Source organism: Aspergillus neoniger (assembly GCF_003184625.1).
Source record: "Aspergillus neoniger CBS 115656 unplaced genomic scaffold BO87scaffold_25, whole genome shotgun sequence".
NCBI classification, from domain to species: Eukaryota; Fungi; Ascomycota; class Eurotiomycetes; order Eurotiales; family Aspergillaceae; genus Aspergillus; species Aspergillus neoniger.
The window spans coordinates 1-21,807 of NW_020291153.1; the positions used below are offsets into that span (position 1 = coordinate 1).

The following is a 21,807-nucleotide window of genomic DNA, read 5'->3' on the forward strand; positions in this document are numbered from 1 at the left end:
AAGCGCCCTGCCTCAACTTCACGCAGATACCACTGGTACCATGACTATTTCATCAAAAGTTCATTAGTTTTTCATCAAAATCTCACTTTGGAATCACTTTGGAATCATAAAAAGTAATATAAGTAGTAAATAAGTATTTGATAAGTAATAATACTCACATTCTCAAGCACTTGCGCCATGGTTGTGGTGTGGGGGGGGGGGAAATGATTGGTGGTGGAAGGTGTGTGTGGTGTGTAAGAGTATTGAAAAAGGTGGTGTGGAATGAAATTTTTTGTTTGTGTGGGTAACCGGGTCGCTTGGAAGTCACATGATCAAACTGCTTATTAAGCAGTTTTCGTTCCACGCGACCCGAAAAAGCAGCACAGCTGATCTGCAACCACGTGTAAGCCATGAAACCTAGAACGTGCTATTTGCCATCTATATCGATATTTACTATTTGGCTTGAAATATAGCACTAAGGGGTGTCCAGTGTATATTTTACTGATGTTCAAACTCTGAGCCTTGTTTACTAGCAGTAGCTGGAGCTCTACCTCTTTAGGAGTATGCTGAGAGATAGTAACATGATCCAAGACGTTTAGATTGCTAAAATATATATCTACTAGCAATAAGACCCACTTCAATGCAGTCAATCATGGATGGTCATAATATGTACTCAGTATACTACTGATCTATAGTACTTAGTCCCCAGTATATTATCTATCCTCACATACTGACCTTGCCCGAGTTAGCTGTATGAACTGACCTGGGTAGATGCTGGCAGACAATCATTCCGCCTATAACATCGACAGACAGAGGGTGTATATTGTTTCTTTTTTTATGTCAGAAAAAGCAATTCCCAGTCCTTTCCTTGCTCTCTACTCCGTATAATTGTGTATAGCAGTTGTATGCCAAACTAGATGGGAACGATCATGACTTAGTCACGGTATACTGGGTATAGAGACATCAAACGGGGAGAGATAAGAACCGAAATTACGGTCCATAATTCCACTATACATCTTCCCATCTGTCTAAGAGGAGTGAGAATAATCTCATGGAGATTAGTAATGTTGTTAGCATCGATCGGTCTCAGTGTACCTCGCCATTCAGCCGCACCAACTCAGCGCCATGCACCTTCCACTTGTGAGTTGGCGCGCCTGTAGCTAATGGCCAAAGAAAAGCCCACCCCCCCGAATCCATCTCCATTCTCTTACGCTGCTACAGTGGTCAAGGCGTTGGGACATATCTCTCCGTCTGCGCTTCAGACAGATGCGATATATTGTCTCTGATCTCCTTCTTAGCGCGTCCACATAAGATCCATACAATCTTCACTGAACATCGCATGAGAGACTTGGATCGCACCATGTCTCCAGGACTAGAGTGCAACTCTGATCTGACAGGACCTGCCTTTACCTACACAGAGGTCCCGTTAGAATCCCCACATTCAACTACTCGCATGATACGCCTTCTGCCGAATAAAGATAATGATACGGAAATTGAATGCGAACTCTTCAACTATGACTTAACATCAGGCAGCGGCGCGGATTCGCACCTCTACGAGGCACTTTCCTACGTATGGGGATGTAACACGAAATCTCGAACCATCAAATTGAACAATTACGTATTCCCCGTAACGGAGAACCTCTATCTTGCGCTGTCACGTCTCCGGAATCGGCAGCTTGAGAGAATACTGTAGGTTGATGCGATATGCATCAACCAGGATGATCTGAACGAGAAGACCGAGCAGATCCCACTTATGCGGACGATATATGCACAGGCCCAACATGTCACTGTTTGGCTTGAAGAGGCTTATGAAGATGGTGATAAAGCGCTTGAAGGACTCCAGTGCCTGGCGGAAGGACAAGATATTGATATTGAGGGGTGTGGAAAATTATGCGTGGATCTGTTTCGAAGAGCTTGGTTTCGTCGTATTTGGGTAAGATAATACTTCTCACACATTCCACTATCAAAGAAGTGTCACCTGATAATCATATTAGGTACTTCAGGAAGTTGGCGTCGCACGACATATCTATATCATGTGTGGCTTTGCACAGATAAATGAACATGCCTTCTGCGAAGGTCTGAAGAGATTGGGTCGTCCTCTGGATTATCAAGAAATGATAGGCCCAATCGCGTTTCTTATCAAGCGGGCGCTTGTCCGGCCAAAATTTGAGTTTGGATCACAAGGAACTCTTACTATTGGGGAGCTCGTTGGCATGTACTGCTACCACAATGCTACTGAGAAGCATGATAAAATTTATGCACTTCTAGGTTTAAGTGCCGAACCTCCGACACCAGCTCTAACGCCAAATTATGCCTTTCCCTGGGATCATGTGTTCAGGCAAGTTATCAATCACATTTTCCCAGAATGCTCTGTGAAAACATGGCCTGGATCAGATATAGTGATTATCAGAGGCTTGGGTTGGGCTCTAGGCCATATTTGCTCGGTGAAACACGTATCAGACTTCGGCCAGCAGAAAGTGAAAGTGTACCTGAATGACACAGCCCGGTTGTTCGGTTATGAAAGCCAATGGGAAGCTGGTTGGGAACTTCAAACTTTTTTTGCACAGGTCTTTAGTCCTGGGGATGTCGTTTTCCTTCTGCAAGGGGCTTCGAGGCCAAGTATCATTAGGCTTTGCAACGATCATCTCAGGATAATCACTCCCGCCGTAACCCTTTGCAAAAACCGCCTTAGAGAGTCCTTGGAAGGAACAGGTCAGGAATGGCATACACCGGGTGGATCCCATGAGGCCCTATTGGTGTGAAGATATCCTCTGAACGATGATACTGAGGTTGAGTCTTGGCGTGAAGCAGAGCTCCTTGATATGGCCCCAGCCTATCAAGAACAGTCCTTGGAGGCGGAATATAGACGAAACAATATTACCCGAATCATGGCAGGCGTTGCCATGGGAGCATTGGCCTTAAAAAAGCCAGAATATGAGGATATAGCGCACTTGCTCGTTTTGAGTGGTACAGATGATTCAATTGCTTCACGGTTGACTAAGGCTTCCGCAAAGAATATTCGACGTTTTCCTGACACGAGCATGCAAAGCCTCTTTTCAAGTGAGCAAGACGATCTGTCAATCTCCGAGGAAATGGTCACGGCAGTGGCAGAGAATGATGGACCATGTGGCTATAAAATCATGGAGCTCCTTTTTCAGCTTCAAGGGTCCAGTCTTCCCATCTCTGAAGAAGTGGTCGAGGCAGCAGCAGGGAACTCTGGAAAGCATGGAGATCAGGTTATGAAGACTATCTATCGCCACCGTGGAGAGTTCTTCCCGATTTCCGAAGAGGTGGTCAAGGCAGCGGCAGGGAATACTGGAATAAAGGCAACCAAGATATTAAAGCTCCTCCTCAAAGCAGAAGGGGAAGCCATTCCAATATCTGGAGAAGTACTCAAAGCGGCAGCAGGAAACCGCTCAATTTATGGGTTCGAGATTCTAAAGATTATCGTTCACCATCGTGGCCAAAATCTCCCGGTGTCTGAAGATGTGATTATAAACGCAATGAAGAATTATAAGTGGGGATACGACAATATACATTATCTCCTTGAATGCTGCGATAGAAAAGTTCCAGTTTCTGAGGCACTGCTTAAGGCAGCAGTAGCAAGGCACGTGAGGCTTCTGAGATTACTTATTGAGCAAGGAGAGGAAAGCCTTCCAGTCTCTGAGGAAGTGGTTAAGGCAGCAGCAGGATGTGTTACTGGGAATGAGTCCCTGGAATTACTCCTTCAATATGGAGAGAAAAGTATTCCAATCTCTGAGGAGGTGATTAAGGTAGCGGCAGGAAATGAGATGCATGGGGATAGAATCCTGGAAGTACTCTTTCAGTACGCAGAGGGAAGCCTTTCAATGTCTGAGGAGGTGATTAAGGTAGCGGCAGGAAATATAAGGTCTGGGGATAAAATCCTGGCATTACTATTTCAGCATGCAGAGGGAAGCCTTTCAATCTCTGAGGAAGTGGTTAAGGCAGCGGCAAGGAATGAAATATCTGGGGACATAATGCTGGAAATACTCTTCCAACAAGAAGGGAAAAGGATTCATATGAGTGAGGAAGTGGTCAAGACAGCAGCACAGAATGAGGGCAGTGGACCTGCACTTATGGAATTCCTCTTCCAACAGAAAGGAGATAAACTTCCAGTGACTGAAGAAGTGGTCAAGGCAGCAGCAGAGAATGAGGACAGTGGACATAAAGTTATGGAGATCCTCATCCAACAGAAAGGAGAAAGACTTCCAGTGACTGAGGAAGTGGTTAAGAAAGCAACAGGAAATAAGTGGTGTGGACATCATATCATGGAGTTACTCTTTCAACAGAGAGGGAAAAAAGTTCCAGTGACGGAGGAAGTACTTGAAGCAGCAGCGGAGAATACTCGATGCGGAGCAAAGATCCTGGAAATTTTGCAGCCAAAAAGAAGCCTTCAGACGACGGTCACCGAAAGTCCAGAAGTCCCAGAGATTTCGGAAAGTGCAGAGAGGTCAGACAGTTCGGAAAGCTCGGAAAGTTCGCTGTCATCGGATGAATTGGGCGAAGAAGACCAGAGTGAGATAATAGTATAACAATCTACAAATGCTACTCATTGGAGCCTGTAGCAGCCGTTTTGGTAGAAAATTACCAGGAAGATCCTGCTTGTTTAGAAAGATATAAGTGACCCATTCTCAATAAATAATCAGGAATATAGACCCTAGAGACGTCCAGCATGAAGGCTCTCAAAGCCTAAAACCACGAAGGCTATAAAAATCTGCATGTATAGAGGCCATTGAACTGTATAGACGATTTGTCTACCCATCTGAGATTAAATCCACGGACTTAGGAAGCCTTAGTACTACTAGGATAAGATGTGGTGTTATCTACTTGACTGCTCTGCATACGAGCTCGAACATAGTATACATAGATATGAGATCCACCTGTACAAGATACTCGAAACACAAATGTCCCGCTGAGTGTTTTCGAATTTCGCCATTCTCCAGGGATCATGTGGATGGACTTCGGGTATAAAAGTAATAGTATCTATGGAGGGACGCATATACTGCTATTGGGTTGCCAGACCAGAGTGGACCATGTGATCGGGTCACCTAAGGGCCAGGAATAACTCAGGTGACAGTCTAGAGCGCAGTAGGTGATTAGGTAGTGAGCCCGTGATGGGTGAGGTGGCATTCCAGGCTCGAGCCATGACTAGTTAGAATCTATAGTCGCAGTCTAACAACCAATTGGATAATAGTGATTGGATAAGCATGTGGTATGGATGCGCTTCATTGTACAAAGATAATTTGATCAGGCTGACCTGATACAGACAGATCGAAGTGACAACATGGAGGTATTATAAAAAGAAGATCCTCGGTTCAGCTCAATAAGTCAAAGTGGCCGCAAAGGTCAGCGAAAACTGAGCTTCAAAGAAAAAAAATATGCAGTGGATATATGCGCTTTGCGACCATCATAGGGCCATTCTAAAGTGCAGTCAAAGGCAGTCAATGTGCATGAGTTATTTCTCGTATTCCCCTCTCTTTCTTCTTATTTCAGCGGGCCTAGTGTTGCGGCTTGTTCCAGAAATCCAAGCTGGCTACCACGTCCTCGCCCGATTCATCTTCGTAGGCATACAGAATCTGGACAGTGGTTAGTGCTGCAGGTGGAGATCACGTGATTGGAGACGACTTACCTCGCGCGTGGAAGAATGCAACATGCGGATGTTCTTTCCGGTCATGATATGGACCAATTCACTCGTCTCAATGTGTCGAATCTCAATGAAGTTTGGTTCGAAAGCAAGAATGTAAGGATAAGAGAGGGCAAAAGCGTTAGGGTTGCCTTCCCATGAGATCTTCCAATCCGGGCGTGCGCGCCAACCATTGCGGTTGACAAAGAAAGAAAAGTCGCTGTAATTAAGCAGGAACTCTCCATTCATACGCTCGATATGGATCGGCTTGACGTTCTCTTTGCGTGCAACGAAGTCGAGTGAGGTGTCGGCCTGATCCAAGAGTGACTGCGTCTCGGTCGTTTCCAGACTGACAACTTCGAAACCACGTGCACAGCCAACGCAAAGTGTGGAACGGAGGAAATGTATCGACGACGATTCGGCGGGGATGTAAAATTCCTGCTCTGAATGTTAGAAATGCTAACCATGAGGACACAGACAGAAAGTGGACGCACCTTGAAGAGCTTCAGACTATCCTGGCCACTCTGGAACATCTTGCTGACCGCAGACTTCTTCTTGCCTTTAGCCAGATTATCCATGGGTTCGTAAACCTTGATGGTCGTCGACAGAGCCGAAGTCTTAACAGAGCACACCAAATGACGGCCCAGTCCGATACCGGCCTTGAAGAAGTTCGCATGTCCCTGGATCTTCTTGGGTCGCTTTGCGACTGTATTCTGACTTTCACTAATCTCCAAAGCCTCCATTGGGTAAGACGAGAGCGTCTTATTCGACAGGACTAAGAGTAGTTGATACTCTTCCAAAGTGTCCATTTGCGTAACCTGGCTCACGTCAAGGACTCGTCTAGGTCTAGCCGATTTATCCTTAGGCCAACGCTCAGACAAGTAAATGCCGCTGTCTGTACCATACACGAGCTTTCTGCCACCGTCTGCCGAAAAGTCATTAGCCATATCATCGAAAGCTATAATAGGAGCTGAGTAATAACATACCAACTGGAACAAGGCAATTTACCCTGTTGACAGAGGTAAAGAACTTCTCGCAAAGGACGGTTTTATTGTAGAAGTTGCTGTTCCGCTCCCTAAGTTTCCTCTGTTGCTCTTCTACCATTTCGATGAATTTCCTTCTTTGCGTAGGAGAAGTGGCGTATAGAGTCTGCTCATAACCCCCCTTACCAAGATGCCTGAAAGTGATGGGCAGGCCATCTTTAGTCGTGGGCGGATTTGCAGCAGCCTTGTTGGAGAGCAGACTAGAAGAGGGCCTCTTAGCGACACCAACCCTGGGAATCACCTCGTCCATTTGAGCAATGACCAGAAGCTCGAGAGGGATGGGCTTCCGATATACTCGGTACTCCTCCCGCTTGTTCACGATCTTGATTCTCACCAGGAGAACCGCATGATCGAAAAGGTATGCAGTAACTTCAGAACTGTCAGTTGGCGTTTTCTTGAAAGCCATCTTCGTCAGCATTTGACGGTTCTCTTCCGTCAGCTTCAGATCGACATATTCGCCCGGGGGAAACTTCAAAGCTGAATTGAGCTGCACAAGGTTGAAATGGTTCTCAGCCCTTCCACTCTCAGCATTGACGCGAGACAGGAAATCTTTGATGAGCTTGATGGCCTTGGGAATGTCTTGCTTGTCAGGATTATCGTCCGCCGTGTTCTTGGCAACCTGCTCCAGAAGCAAGGGGTACCTTGCCAGACGAGTGGTTGGCTTGGTCAAGTAACCGTTCAACTCCAGCTTCCGTGACTCTTTGAGACGTTCTGTTTCCTCAACGAATCTCGCAAAAGCCGAGTTTGATGCCTTTTCTTTCTCGAACTCGTACTTTCCGTAGAGTTGGTTTGCACCGTACTTGATGAATGGGTCAAAGCGTGGCACGTGCTGCAAGAAGATATCACCGACTGTCTTGACGACGTGGTTCTCCTTCTGGCGTGCGTTCAGAGCCTCACACAATCCGCCGTTGACCTTCAAGACTTCCAAGCAATTTCCGAATACCGTGCGAATGAATTTCTCCCGTCGGTGCTCAGGGATTGGCGAAAGATTAGCATTGCCTGCCGAACGCAATGGCCTCATCCAGAAGTCTCGTAGATACTCGAGGTCCTTGACGAAATCGCGCTCGGTGTACATGATCTCGAAAATGATCTCCTGACGTTTCTTCTCGCGGTCGTCAATGCCATCAGAAATCTCCTTAGGAACCATGTTGATCCACAATTTCTGATTATCGTTATCGTCGTCATCACCGTGCAAACTGCCCTTGGAGGCAGACGAGCGGAGTCCCGGCTGCGGCTTGAGGTTCAGTCTAGCTTGCTGTTCTAACCTCCTGGGACAAGCAATCGAGTAGCATAAGCTGTCGCGAGTGCAAGTCGGCGAGTAGCATTCAGTCAACAGCGTGAACACTCCATTTACCTCCGAACTGGGTGCTTCCTCTCCCATGGTTTCCTTGAACTGGTAAAGCTCACCGGGAGCATCTCGCAGACGGTGGTCATATGTCACATCGTGGAAGAACTTCTGCGCATCCAAAGCGCGTCCCAACAGCAGAGCCAGATTGCGATCCATGGTCTTGATGATGTAGGCGATCAGGTCGACCGCCTCCGCACCGGAGAACGCATTCTGATACGACAGTCCGTTCTTTTGCCGTTCAGCGAGCGTAATCCTCTCACGGAAGACATCGGCCACTCTCGAAAGCAGGGCTGGGTAAACTAGCGGCACCTTACTCCGACGGGAATTGCTTTGGACAAGAGTCGACGTGTTACTGGGCTTCGGAGCAATTTGGCTTTGCATGCTCATAGTACGGTCCGGAACAACGGTGGATGCCATGGACATGGTGCGGGAGTTCATGGAGCCATCGCTTGGGGGACGAGACTTTCCGTTAACATCATACGCGTTAATCACATCCGCTGGGTACGAGGAGGCTTCCGGGGGTGGACTAGGGCCGGAAGGCTGTCGCCTGGGAGGAATGACCCGTCCAGTTTGTGTTGTATGAGCGTGGTCGCGGTCAGTGGAGTAGGTGGTCAATGACATGGAGCGCTCGTTCTGATTCCTCTCCGGAACCACACGTCCCTGAGGTGTCATGGGGGCGGCGCCTGCATTATAGGGCTGTTGGCGGGAATAGGTTGCAGAGGTATGGTTGAAGCCACTGGATGGTGGCTGATATATCGGTGGCCCTCCCAACCTCGCCATTGACCTTGATCTGTAAGCGTCGGAGTTCAGGGCAGGGTGGGGCACTGGTCGAGCATAACCCTTTGCATCCGGATATTGTGGCCCGTGGTTCGGTCTCGAATCAAGCCTCTGCGGCTGAGGGTAAGCAGAGCGTCCGGGATAGGGTCGTGGAGGATTCTGGGAAGGGTGCTGGGAGGTCATTGTAGCTGCGCTTCCGCCGTACGATTGATAATAACCGTTGGGGGGGCCCGGGGGGTATCCATTCTGCATCTGGCGCGCGGGTGGTGGCGGACCCCTCTGCATTTGCGGATGGGGCACGTGTGAAGACATGGTATGGGCCCGATCTTGGGAGAACTGAGGAGTCTGGGAGGTCATCGTCTGCGAGCGTCCCGGTGCTCGGCCGAAAATCTCGGAGAATGCAGCATCACGTTGAAAAGCGGAGGGATGCCCGTAAGGCCGGTAGTTCCGGCCTTGCTGACCCCCTAAATCGGCCATGGTGTGTACGTAGCCCCCTCTTTACTCCTCGCTCTGGGGAATATCTCGGTGAAAGGTGGCAAGAAGGTGAATCACACGAGGCGAGAAGAGGGTGAGGTGAAGGTGGGAGAAAGGGAGGGTATCGAATCTGGTCGTAGAGAGCGTGCAGAGCGTCGCGAGGAGATCGTTTCGAATCGTGGAGTAAGGAGGAGGAGGAGAGCGCGGGTGGGAAAAAAGAAAATGAGATACTCCACGGGGCGATAATTTATAAGCGGAATCAAGAGTAAAATAAGACAAGAATAAAATTCGAATAGGAGAAGAAAAGCCTCTACACACAAAAGCCCCCTCGATGTATCATGCCTTTGGGAGGTCCAGTGTTGGTGCGATTTGGAAGTCTGGGGAGGGTGTCGAGACCGCGTGGTGTGTTAACGATCCAAGTGCGCTAGGAGCCTTGAGCGCAACGGCAAGCCAGGGCCCCTGCAAGTTCATAACCTCAGCATGCTCCCTCGGGCGGGATCGGTCGATCAAGACTGGGGGTGGCGTGCCTGGGGAAGAGGGAGAGAAAAGAATCTGAGGGGGTAAGGCCAGGCAAGATGGGTGGGTGGAGGAGGAGGAGGGGGGAAGGAAAGTTGTTTTTAAGGTTATAGAGGGAGAGAGAGTTGAAGGTAGAGAGTGGGGAGAGAGAGGGAGGGAGGGCAGTAGTGGATTAGTGGGAGTAAGTAGGCAGGTGTCAGTAATTATGATTGCCAGGGAAGTTGGTGAAGAATGGGACCGGCGGCCGTGTAGGAGAGTCTAGGAGAAGGAAGAGCACGGGGGTTGTTGGGTCGAACAGGCACATGTCACTCCTAACCCGGATAGGCCACCTTCTCCTATACGGTGGCCCGGGCGGACTACTTCGGTCAACCTCTCATTCCGCCGACCTGCCAAAGCTATCGTGTTTATCCAGCTGGCTGCTTCCGACAGACGTCTGGAGACGATAGTAATTCGGATTTCTTCTGCTTTGGCCCAGGATTCGTCTCACCTATCCAGGCTCTTGCTTCTCCGCTTCTTTGTTCCTTTCCTTTTCTTCTTCTTCCTCCCCCCCCTTCCATTGCTCTCACTCCTGATCCTCGTGCTTCCTGGGTGGATTCGGTCATCATGGCGGACAGCGAGTTCTCCCCCAAGTTCGCTCCGTTCTTCTCCTTCGTAAGTTGCTCCCTCACGGTCTTGATTGTGAAAGTTTCACGCGACATGTATCGCTTGCTAACTCACCAAAAACAGGCAGGTATTGCGGCAGCTGTGAGTATCAACTACACGCCACCCGTTCCGATCACCACACACTAACCACCTCTCCAAAGATGATCTTCGGATGTATGTCGACTCGCAAAGCTGGGGGTATTGATTGATTGTTACGGGAATATACCAGCTCACTTCATCTAGCAATGGGAGCCGCATACGGAACGGCGAAGTCAGGAATTGGTATCTCCGGAGTGGGAACCTTCAGGCCGGACCTGATCATGAAGGTATGTTGGATCTATTCCAGCTTTTTGTCGCATCTCCCGCATTGTCATGATTGTACTAACTTGTGCAGTCCTTGATTCCCGTTGTCATGTCCGGTATTATCGCAGTTTACGGCCTCGTCATCTCGGTCCTCATCGCCGGTGACATGGATCCTCCCCCGAACAAGCATATGAGCCTTTACACGTACGTTTCCCGATTTCCGCCTCCACTTATATACAAAGTAGTCTCATGATATTGTCTTGGAAGTGGCTTCATGCACCTTGCTGCGGGGTTGTCGGTTGGCCTCGCAGGCGTGGCTGCCGGTTATACTATTGGTGTTGTCGGAGATGCGGTAAGCAGTCATTGCGAGGAGTGTCTGGATGGAAGTGCGCAGGTGCTAATATGGATACAGGGTGTTCGTGCGTACATGCAACAATCTCGTGTTTATGTCGGTATGATTCTTATCTTGATTTTTGGCGAGGTTCTTGGTCTCTACGGGTAAGTACACATCCACTGGAGCAGTCAAGATACCACACTTACACTCATAGATTGATTGTTGGCTTGATTCTCAACTCCAAAAGCTCTGGCTGAGCGGGTTCTGCATGTTGCGCTTGGTGTTCCCGGTTCTTGGCCACTCATGTCCACCATGGACGTATTTTTGTCCCCTATAGGAATACTGCTGTACAGATGAGTGCAGCCAGATTGCGATCAAGAAGCAGCAATTCTGCTTATTGTCTAGGGACCACTCAGTCGTTGGCGCTGGCACTGGTATTGATGCCTTTCGTCCGGGGAGGTCTGGTGTCTTGTACTAGTACATTGCTGGAGTGTTGAAATAGCATATACGTTACTTGAAATGTCATTATATCCCTCTCTATCTTTCTATTCCTGGATTTAGATCCATTTTTTAGTTGAAAAGAAGATCGCAACCGCTGAGCAGCGAGGGGATGGCTGGTGACCGACGGGGGACTCGAACACACAGGCCCGTGGCTGCCCCGCCGGCCGGTAACGTCAGAGTCTCTTCTTTCCCGTAGCGCCGCCGGCTGGATGAGAGCCAGACCGGCCTCATCAAAGCTCTTCCATCCCGCAAAATCCTCTTGCGAATCCCCGCGCCGTTGCCGTTCCCCTGATCAATCTCTATGTGCGATAATAACTCGCCTGCATTTCTCTACCAGCTTTAAGGGACCCGGTACTCGCCCAATTGCTACCCCAGCGACTCCTTGTTTTTCTCCCCACACCTTTCCCCCTCCCCGCGGTCCTCCGCGACAGGATCCCTCTGGGTCACCAAAACCATCGATGCGCTAACGACATGCAAAGATTCTCAGTCCCAACTAGCCAGTTCAAGATGGGGTCGGAAGATATTCACGAGAGGGAAAAGGAGATAGTGGCTTCAGTCCGACCGCCTCATCAGCGTCGACTGAGTCCGTTCGTTATCGCTGGTCGTGCCGAAGAGAAACAGCTGGGGATATCGACTCGTCGGTTGAACGTCAATGACTTCGCACTGTTGAAGACACTGGGCACAGGTAAGCTTCGCTTCGTCGCTTGCGCAACCTAGCCAGTGTCTGACGGCGGCGATTCTTGTGCCCAGGCACATTCGCTCGGGTGTGGTTAGTGAAGTTGAACGACGAAAGGCAACGCAAGAACAGGGTTTACGCTCTCAAGATACTCCGAAAGGCAGATGGTATGTAGTTGGCGATGCATACTGCAGCAACAGCACCTGGCTAACCGATTCTGTTTCGAAATTTGATAGTGATCAAGCTGAAGCAAGTCGAGCATGTCCGCAACGAACGGAAGACTCTCGCAGATGTTTCCGGCCATCCCTTCATCACGACGTTGATTGCCTCCTTTTCCGATGATCAGAATCTATATATGTTGGTATGAAGCCTAGGTTCATCTGTATTCCTATCACGCGCGACCAATCCTCAACCCGAGCAGTGAAACCTATGGCATCATGGCGATGGAAGACTAATGTCGTCATAGTTGGACTATTGCCCTGGAGGCGAGATATTCAGCTACCTACGACGCGCGCGACGCTTCAACGAGAATACATCCAAATTCTACGCGGCCGAGATAGCGTTAACCATCGAGTTTCTCCATGACGTGGAGGGAGTTGTTTATCGAGACCTTAAGCCGGAGAATATCCTGCTTGATGCCGAGGGTCATATCAAGCTAGTCGACTTTGGGTTCGCAAAACAGGTTGGCGACCATGAGACCTATACTCTGTGTGGTACTCCTGAGTATCTCGCCCCGGAAGTCATTCATAACAGCGGCCACGGCCTTGCCGTAGACTGGTGGGCTCTAGGTATCCTAATATACGAGTTCCTTGTGGGACAGCCGCCATTCTGGGACCAAAACCCGATGCGCATATACGAGCAGATCGTCGAGGGTCACATACGTTATCCTCAGAACATGTCGCCCGCAGCCCAGAACATCATATCGTTGCTGTGCAAGACCAACCCGACTGAGCGGTTGGGCTACATCTCCGGGGGCTCAGCCCGAGTCAAGACGCATCCCTTTTTCGAAGACATCAACTGGGATGACCTGTTCTACCGCCGCATCAAGGGACCCATCATCCCTCGAGTCGATCATCCTGCGGACACTGGAAACTTTGAAGAATATCCAGATCCGGATGTGAAGAATCAGAGTCTTTACACTGATGATTTGAGAGACAAGTACGAGGCACTTTTTGCTGATTTTTGATCGCTTAGCCGCTTTTGAATGCTCTTATGTCAGGCCACTCTTTGTCGTCCCGGCGACGACCGCACATGCGTTCCAAGTGCAACCGCTGGTGACATCTACCATATATCCTCCACCCTACCATGACAGGCTTGAAGCCGTCTATGGTGGCAGACTTTGCCTTGCTCGCAATACACCCCGCGAAGCCTTGCAGCGATTACGGCACTTGTCTTAGTCTTCAGCGAAGAGCTCTACGCCCGTACTATACTATCTACTGCGTCCTGCGACGCACCACAATATCGCGCGTGATGTCTAGCTGCATGCTTCTGCCATATCCGATGTGGCTTCTCGACATGAAGCGGGCTACAAATCCCGACCGGAAACTGACACTTGCGAGAACGCTATGAAGAGAAGTCATCATGACTTCACTCTCGGATCCTGCAACGAGCCTTGTTATCGATAAATACTTCAGTTGTCCCTAATCTTCTAAGCATGATGTGCTTCTTACTACATTCCTTTCTATTCTTGAGCGTTCCAGATTGGCGAGCCGGTCATTTACACCTACAGCGCGGGGATTCATCGAACACAAGCCAGCTACTCACAGCACTCTCAGGAGGAAATGCTGCTTACACCCATCCCGCCAGTTCCTCTTATCAGCGGACCAGTCAAAAATATATTCAGTGACGATAATGAGTAACGATGTCTGGTTTCTTGCACATGCTTTCTGTCCACCTTTAACGGGTCCCAGGGGATGCTACTAAAACTTTGGCGAAAGGAGGGCCCGGTTGATATTACTTCACTTCTGTACTTTTTGTCTGGATGACACTGCGAGACATACAATTGGGTACATAGTACAACGTTGCCTACTACAACTTGAATACAACATGTTAACACCTGAACATACACCGCACCCTCTCCATCAATTATCAGAATATATACTAGTATGATCTACTTCCTCCCCGTCCCATTAACCAACCACACCCCCCTCCCCATCCCCTCCGCCACCATAACCCCCTCCCTAACCGCCCTCCCCACGAGACCCCTAAACCCCCCTTCCTCCAACACACACAACCCACCCATAGTACACCCCCCAGGAGAAGTCCCCCTCTCCTTCAACAACGCCGGATGCTCCCCACCAAGCAACAAATCCCCCGTACCCCTCAACACCTGCGCAACCGTCACCCTCGCTTCCTCCCTCCCCAACCCCATCGCGACCCCCCCATCCACCAACGCCTCCACAAACACCGCCAGAAACGCAGGCGTGGATCCCCCCAGTACCGTGAACGTATCCATCTGATCCGGCCGCACCTGCACCGTGCGTCCTATCTTGTTGAAGATCCCCTCCGTTAGGGAAATCAACCCCTCCGGCACACGAGTCTCTGCGTCCGCTTGCAACTCTTCAGAGGGGAGCTCGATCGCTGTGATGGACTGCGAGATGGTAGCGCAGATGTTGGGCAGGGCGCGGACAACATAGAGGTTTTGTGGGTTGGAGAGGAGATTGCGAAGGGAGGAGACGGTCCAGCCGGCGGCGATGCTGATGAGGAGTTTTGGGGTGGGAGTGGGACTGCAGAGAGCGGATTTTGTGCCTGGGTTGGTGAGAAGGGAGGGGATGTCGGTGGGATCGCAGGCGAGGATGATGGTGTTGGCGGAGGAGATGGCGAGGTGGTTTTCCGTAGAGGGGCGGATGGTTAGGGTGGTGGTGAGGTGGGAGTGGAATTGGGATTGGAGGGCGTTGAGGGAGGAGGGGGAGCGGACGGTGGCGATGAAGGAAGTTGGGAGGGGGGTGTTGGTGGTCGATTCTGTGGTGGGTTGGGCGGTTAGGAGGCCGTTGAGGATGGCGATGCCCATTTTTCCTGGGATGTAGTGTTAGTAGATGGATGTATATGGTGGGTAGGGAAGGGGGGATGTACCGCAGCCGAGAATGGCGAGGGTGTTTTCTGGTGTAGACATTTTGGATGTAGTTGTAGTTGTTGTTGGTTTGATTTGATGGGATGGATGGATGGATGGATGTATTGCAGGTAGATGGTAGTGTGTGTGATATTCTAGGGTATTAAGTGTCACGAGAAGGATTAAGATTGACTGTTTGAGTTGAAGAAAAAAGAAACAAAAGACATGGGAGGAATGAAGGCACGACAACACCCCTCATCTTTACTACCCCTCATTGCATCAATTGACTCCAAAGTGTAATCGAAGTATATCCAGATCCACTCGGATATCGGTGGGTCGCACTGCAAGCTGGCGGCTATTCTAACTGCACTTCAGCGTATGCCCTAGTAAAACCTAGTTGGGTGCTCACCGGCCGATAACGGTCGAGATTATCAGTTGCAGCTCACTTGATTACAGTTGTAACTATGTATCCTTGGATGACCACCTTGCATCGGCTACAGATGCCATGGTTGGGAAAGATATCCTGATATTGCAGATTTACAAGGATGATGTAGACACTCATGGAGGGGTAATTGGTTTAATTGGAGATATGAATAGATACCATAATTGCATTCATTCATTCAGGGTCATACTCCATACACATAGCTAAACAAACTACCCAAAGAAAGCCCTAACTCGCCTTCTCACCTCCGCCTTAAGCGCCAAATGCTCAGCCATAGTGCGTGAAACCGCATCCTTATTTTCCGCTGCTCTCCGCACCAAATAACCCAGACACTCTCCCATACTACCCCAAGTCAAGCACTTGTACACACCAGGGGCCACACTGTTCTGATCTTTCAACTGCAACAGCCCGAAACTAACGCCATCCGCCATCCCCAGCAGCTGTCCGAACTCCACTCGGCCAGTAGGAAGCCCCGCCTGTAAGCGAGCCTGGTGCAGCTCATGCGCCGCCACAGCACTCTCAATATTATGCGTAGCCAAAAACAAATCCGTGGTGGGAAACCTGCGTCCGGATTCTCCGAAACCCTGATAACGCTGCTGCAAGACGCCCCGCACGATGGAGTTGTATGCGATATCGGTATCTTGCTTCGTATCGTGGATGAGCTGTCTCGGGTCCGATCTCATGTACGCTCCCCGCACCAGCTTCAATCCAAACGTAAATCCTTCCCTGTCTGCTATCTCCATGTGTGACGCTATCGTGCTCGGCGTACTTTTGAGGTAAGCCTGGTATGTGTTGTACACTACTGCCTTGCCGTTTCGGTTGTGCTTGCGCATCATGTCCAATGTGAGGTTGTGGATTCCTTGGAGGAAGGAGTGCTGCTCAGCGTCCATGAGGAGACGGGCGTTCTTCTCGACTACCCGTTGGCACACTTCATCCAGGGCCTCGACCATTTGCGTGGGGACGGGTTGTCCGGAGGCGAAGGCCTCTGTGACTTTGGGTCCGGCCCCAGTGAGCCTAATAATAAGGATCAGCATCCACTGATTGACTCTCAAATCGGGTAAAAGAGTCCCTGGACTATGGGGGATCGACTTACTTTGGGGCAAGGAAGTCACCTTCGCCAAGCATGTCCACGGTCTTCAGGTAACCCTCCCGCCAGGCGGCGATGAACTCGCATGACTCTGTGTCGGTTGCCTTTTGGGATACCTGGCTGTGAGCGAATTGGGTTTGGTTCGTGCTGGAATCCTGCACTGTCTCCCGCGCGTAGGTCAAAATAACTCCACGTAGTCCTGTACTTTTGATTTGGCGGATCTTATCCCGGACTTGGCTCTCCTTTTCCCCCGCACAGAAGTGGTCGTAGAATGTCTTCTTGAGGAACCAATGGATGAGAGGATTGCGGTCCACATCTAGCAAGACACCACGGGGCTTGGTAAGGAAAGATAGAATAGATAGACAAGGAACCAGGAGGGCTTGGTGGGAGGAGATGGTGGTCACGAGGAGAGACCGCAGCAGAGTCTTGGTAGGCAGGACAGAATGAGGTGGTGCAGAAGAGGGTTTCTCTGGAGCTTGTGTCTTAGCTACAGAGGAGGAGATACTGGGGACTTTCTCGAAAGTAGTCCCTGTAGCACAATATCGGAGAGATTGGAGGACTAGAGTAGGCCTTGTAAGGACACTGGTCCGTGCCCGTTGGCCAACCGGTGTCCTGCACAGGAGGTTGGACATGGTATGTGAAAGTTGAAAAGATGAAAGAGATCTGGAAGATGAAGGAATTGATGGCATAGGGGGAGACATCTTTATACCTTGGATCGCAAGCTGCGGGGTGCATTCGTCCCCTCAATGATAGGGATAAGCATGCCTTGGGAGCTGATAAGATGACCACTTGGAACAGGGCGATACCGCTCATTGGTGCCCCCTGAATCACCGGTCCTATCAGTATTACTCTTACTCATGTATCAATGCTAAATTACGCTCCCATTCGTCTCTAAATGAATCTAATTGACGTGTCTGGCGGTTCCATCGGCAAAATAATGGCTAGGCTTCGACCGTCCTTGGATTGATGCTTGTTGAGTGAGGGGTAGACTTGGATCCGGTAGCCCTACCGTGTCAATAGTGTTGGATGTGCGAGACACACGGGTGCCTGTTACTTTCATCTTGTCTAAGCGAGGTCTACAAGCTTCTCTTGAGAGAAACGGCGTTCTGATCTCAGGGTTCGGGAGATGTTCGAGTTGGACATAGTTATCGATATCTTGCCATGACCACCTTCTATCTTAGGCTTGATCAGCGCTCTGATTGTGAAGACCAACAAGAGTGAATATGGAAGCAGTGCGTATATGGAAAGGCCGGCCACACTCATTGCCATGGTATGCTTAATGAGGCTAATGAAGGGACTTTGGTAGTATACAGCGGGAAGTCGACGAGCTATCAGGCGACTGATTGACCACGAATCAGACAAGACCGACCCTTCCTGTGAGCCGTCATGCGTGAAAAATGTCATAATAGTACTAAGTAGTAGCTTCCGCTGCTTAGTTACTGCTTTTTGCTGTCATCATCCTCTAAGTCTCACTGCGGGTCTCCGGATCCATTGCCCACCAAAGACTAGAATCTGCGTTCCCATGTCATCTAGCAATGACAAAGTTTGACTGATCGATCTCTACTACCTTATCGTCAGCAAAAAATAAAGTGACTGCAAAGAGAATGTAGCTAATTTGTTGTGTTCACCGCATCACTGGTTTTGAAACCATAACGTGAACAGGCAGGCAGGTGTGTGATGAGACATTCTGCCCTTGCTAATCCGAGACTCGTGACGATATAAACATGTCTAGACATCCCAAATACAGCATCATTCATTACTTTGCAGAGCTTTCAGAAATGTATTTGCTCTCTTGGAGGGTCCAACAAATCAATACTCAAGGCCAAAGGCACCCTCTCTCAACGATAACCGAAAAAAAGCAACTCTTTCACATATTACTATTGACGCCAGTCTTTCTCATCGCTGGCAAACCCCATCCCTCCATCCATTCTGAGTTCACCGCAGCTCTCATAATGATGCGCTCTGAAGGCTGATAAGTCAGCATCGCTCTCAACAATCCTTCAAGAGCTTTCATCTCTGGCGGGCTGAACTCGCACGTCAAAGGATCTTCTCCCCGTCCCATAATGCGCAGACGTTCGGCCAAAGGCCGGGAATATGGAGCATGATTTCGAGTCGTATCCGTCTTCCATGATCCATCCTCAAGGAAAAAGTCCGTCCTTCGTTGCCATCGATCCCACCATCGCTTCGGAAGATGCCCTAAAGTACTAATCATTTCTGCGATGGTATGGTCCTCGTCTGGCATGAAACCCTCAAAGAGAGGACGTTCGCCAAGGACTCCATAGAGGGTACAACCAAGAGTCCATACATCAACGGCCTGACCTAGCCTCTCATGGAAGAAAAATTCTGGTGGAAGAAGTAGTATAGGGGTATGTAAGTCTTTGCGCTCTTGGTCCTGAAAGAAAGCCTCGCCAAAGTCCGAGATAATAACCTGAGCATCGACAACATCCTCACTTGACTGGAACATCATCGCAGGCAAGACGCAATACCGTGGAGCCTCTGGACCAGTTGGACATTTGTCAAGTCGCTCAACAGGCAATTTCTGAGGGTCTCCCAAGCGGTTGTAAAGCTCCTCGATCGTCAGTCCTTCGAGAGAGGGAGTCTTGAAGAGGATATTGTTCGAATGCAGATCTGGCGCGTATCAGTAGTCTTGCCATAGATGGGGATAGGGACGAAGATCGACTTACCACCATGAACCACACCACATGAATGAATATAGTCCAAACCTAGTAGAAGCTGAGCGGATATAGCTCGAGCGACGTTGACGGGAAACTTCCAAGTTATGCTAGCTTCCTTTGACTGCGCAACGCTACACCCGACCGCTTCGCTCACAATACATAGGTGGCAGCCATTTGGCCCATCAATCGTGAACTCGTCCATCAATGATGGAACATAGGCGCGGCCACGATGATCTGCTTTCGCAGAGCTCAATGCGTGGAGCACTTTGCTTTCCGAGCACCCTTTGTGGGTAGCAGCGATAAGGATCTTCAACGCGACGTACCTCGCCTCTAGATGATCTTCGGCAAGCCAAACAGTTGAGTAGGTACCGTAACCTAGCTTGTGGATGACCTCGTAACGACCGTTGAGGTATTTATCGCCAATGTGAACGGGGTGATAGCCACCTGGGCGGTAGCCTTCGAGATCTTCAACGCCTTCTTGCCACTGATACACCAGGGGTTTTAGGTGGCTGGAGCGGTTTCGAGTAGACATAGAATGGTGCTGAGCCGGGGTTGTTTTCGTTGGGCGGCGCGAATCCAAGCAGAGGGAGCGTGTGAAAGGGAATCTCCCTGATAATCCCGGAAAAGTAACGAAATGTGGCCTTTTGAGGACGCTGATGCCCAGGAGGTTCATTTTATCAAATTATACATTACTCTGCAGTATATTTAGTCGCTTTCATGACTTGGTCAGACAATAGTGAGTGGACAAGCTTCCTCCAAGGGGGCAACGTCAAAAACTTGTGGCGGAATGTAGTGAGGTGTAATGTAATTAAATGTAATCAATCAACCACCAACCAAACCAAGTACAGCCTTCCTCGCCTCGCCGGTCAGCCTTACAAGTTGGCACATCCCTGCTTTTAGTGCAATGGTTCTTTCGTGAGGGGTAACAGCGACATTGCATCTTAAATTCCACCTCACCTCACTCTATTTCAATTCATATCATCTGGTTTTACCTCACTGGATTTCATTCCGTATCGTACTCAAAATCGCCCGGTAATTTTGCCCTATCTCATCAGCAGTGGAGGTCAATAGATGTCATGGATTTAGTTGCAACTCCACAGGCTGACATAATTCACAAGATCAATACCAAGATCCTAGAATTGAAAAAGGGAGGGCTAAGTCGCGAAGACCAGAAAGTCCCGAAAAGTGGTCGTCTCCGGTTTGTTTGGGAAGACCATCGAGAGTGTTCTAAGACTTCAGTAACGGTATGGCGGAAGACTCGCGCCTGTGGTGCCTACAAAGAGCTTCAAGACGTCAGTGACCATCTTTTCTTCGCCACGGTGTTAGTGGTCACCCTAACAGAGTGTGGCAAGACGAGCTTTCAAGCTGTACTGAATTCTCTGGTCTGTCTTGAGAACTATGAAGAGTACCAGTTCCGACTAGAGTCGAAAGCGCAAAAGTTCCTTGAGTCAACAGCTGCAGAATAGGATTTTACTGGAAACTATTATTATATCAATTTCATGCAGTCCCTATTCCCACAGCGTGAATTAAGACGTAAGTGAGCGTGCTGCTCTGTTTCATGTAAAGCTGCTGAATCTAAATATTACAGATATTTAATTCGCGTACTCGCTAGTTTGACGAGAAAACATTCCATATTTCCTCTAAGTAATGCAAGAAGAGATATATACAAGTAATCAATGGAAAAAAAGAAGAGGTGTAAGAAGGGAATATGACAAGCTGCATGACCATCTTTATACCCACTAGTGAGGATGAAGATAGTTCTTGTAATATTAGAGTAAATTGCAAACTGCTGATGGAGACCATCCATAAGTTTAAAATAATAAATCTCAGGCTCGAGTGAACATAATCTTGTACTCTAAGATTTCATAGCTGTGGCCTGGAGGAACATAGAACTTTCTTAGAATATCACTTGTATATCCTGCTTTTCTATTAATAACTCTTATAAATCCAGCGCAATTTTCACTGTTCGACATGAATATTATCTATTTTATAATAGATTCACCCTTAAATAGCCCATCTGCTGGTTTCTATATATTATAGATAGTCTGATCCTTGATATTAGCTTAGCACTAAGGATGTAGGTATAAGGATGGTATAAGGATGTATCTGACTGGCCTATCTGGGTTTATTTTGTTCTCTTCTATATTAATTAATTTCTTTTCAGCCATTTTAGACTGCCAAGGAGAAAAAAAAAAAAAAAAAAAGAATAAAAAAAAAAGATAAAAAGGGGTCGCGAACAAAGCCGACAGTTTTGGTGGCCACTAATGCGTATGATGTGTGGTGAAAGAGCTGTGAATAGGGTTGTCAGAGACCTTCT

The 21,807-nt window shown here is 49.0% G+C and overlaps 8 protein-coding genes across 8 annotated transcripts; 4 read left to right on the top strand and 4 right to left on the bottom strand.

Moving 5' to 3' along the window:
- Positions 1-1,339: 1,339 nt before the first annotated feature.
- On the top strand, positions 1,340-4,532 carry BO87DRAFT_417513 (uncharacterized protein; the record flags this gene model as incomplete). Its single annotated transcript, XM_025626820.1, has 4 exons — positions 1,340-1,549; positions 1,697-1,912; positions 1,974-2,735; positions 2,769-4,532. The coding sequence occupies 4 exons, from the start codon at positions 1,340-1,342 to the stop codon at positions 4,530-4,532; spliced, it is 2,952 nt and encodes a 983-aa protein (XP_025477545.1).
- Positions 4,533-5,281: 749 nt separating this feature from the next.
- On the bottom strand, positions 5,282-9,434 carry rom2 (putative Rho guanyl nucleotide exchange factor (Rom2)). The gene is made up of 4 exons (XM_025617876.1): positions 6,610-9,434; positions 6,118-6,548; positions 5,630-6,061; positions 5,282-5,576 (listed from the first exon to the last, which is right to left on the bottom strand). Exons 1-4 carry the CDS (start codon positions 9,266-9,268, stop codon positions 5,499-5,501), a joined length of 3,600 nt encoding a protein of 1,199 aa, XP_025477546.1. The 5' UTR covers positions 9,269-9,434; the 3' UTR covers positions 5,282-5,498.
- A 695-nt stretch (positions 9,435-10,129) lies between these two features.
- BO87DRAFT_363172 (V-type proton ATPase proteolipid subunit) lies at positions 10,130-11,592 on the top strand. Its single transcript, XM_025621668.1, has 8 exons — positions 10,130-10,432; positions 10,508-10,525; positions 10,585-10,597; positions 10,667-10,749; positions 10,818-10,930; positions 10,994-11,078; positions 11,139-11,224; positions 11,275-11,592. The coding sequence occupies exons 1-8, from the start codon at positions 10,385-10,387 to the stop codon at positions 11,315-11,317; spliced, it is 489 nt and encodes a 162-aa protein (XP_025477547.1). The 5' UTR covers positions 10,130-10,384; the 3' UTR covers positions 11,318-11,592.
- A 476-nt stretch (positions 11,593-12,068) lies between these two features.
- On the top strand, positions 12,069-13,708 carry BO87DRAFT_398722 (cAMP-dependent protein kinase; the record flags this gene model as incomplete). The annotated part of the gene is made up of 6 exons (XM_025625386.1): positions 12,069-12,246; positions 12,312-12,404; positions 12,474-12,598; positions 12,704-13,395; positions 13,457-13,566; positions 13,614-13,708. 6 exons carry the CDS (start codon positions 12,069-12,071, stop codon positions 13,706-13,708), a joined length of 1,293 nt encoding a protein of 430 aa, XP_025477548.1.
- Positions 13,709-14,347: 639 nt separating this feature from the next.
- On the bottom strand, positions 14,348-15,486 carry BO87DRAFT_417516 (pyrroline-5-carboxylate reductase family protein; the record flags this gene model as incomplete). The annotated part of the gene is made up of 2 exons (XM_025626821.1): positions 15,310-15,486; positions 14,348-15,252 (listed from the first exon to the last, which is right to left on the bottom strand). Exons 1-2 carry the CDS (start codon positions 15,347-15,349, stop codon positions 14,348-14,350), a joined length of 945 nt encoding a protein of 314 aa, XP_025477549.1. The 5' UTR covers positions 15,350-15,486.
- Positions 15,487-15,940: 454 nt separating this feature from the next.
- Positions 15,941-17,447, bottom strand: BO87DRAFT_440621 (proline oxidase Put1; the record flags this gene model as incomplete). The annotated part of the gene is made up of 2 exons (XM_025627965.1): positions 15,941-16,742; positions 16,822-17,447. The coding sequence occupies 2 exons, from the start codon at positions 17,445-17,447 to the stop codon at positions 15,941-15,943; spliced, it is 1,428 nt and encodes a 475-aa protein (XP_025477550.1).
- Positions 17,448-18,682: 1,235 nt separating this feature from the next.
- On the bottom strand, positions 18,683-20,022 carry BO87DRAFT_313457 (protein kinase; the record flags this gene model as incomplete). Its single annotated transcript, XM_025619619.1, has 2 exons — positions 18,683-19,443; positions 19,500-20,022. 2 exons carry the CDS (start codon positions 20,020-20,022, stop codon positions 18,683-18,685), a joined length of 1,284 nt encoding a protein of 427 aa, XP_025477551.1.
- Positions 20,023-20,363: 341 nt separating this feature from the next.
- BO87DRAFT_440624 (uncharacterized protein) lies at positions 20,364-21,327 on the top strand. The gene is made up of 2 exons (XM_025627966.1): positions 20,364-21,027; positions 21,079-21,327. The coding sequence occupies exon 1, from the start codon at positions 20,567-20,569 to the stop codon at positions 20,954-20,956; it is 390 nt and encodes a 129-aa protein (XP_025477552.1). The 5' UTR covers positions 20,364-20,566; the 3' UTR covers positions 20,957-21,027; positions 21,079-21,327.
- Positions 21,328-21,807: the final 480 nt, after the last annotated feature.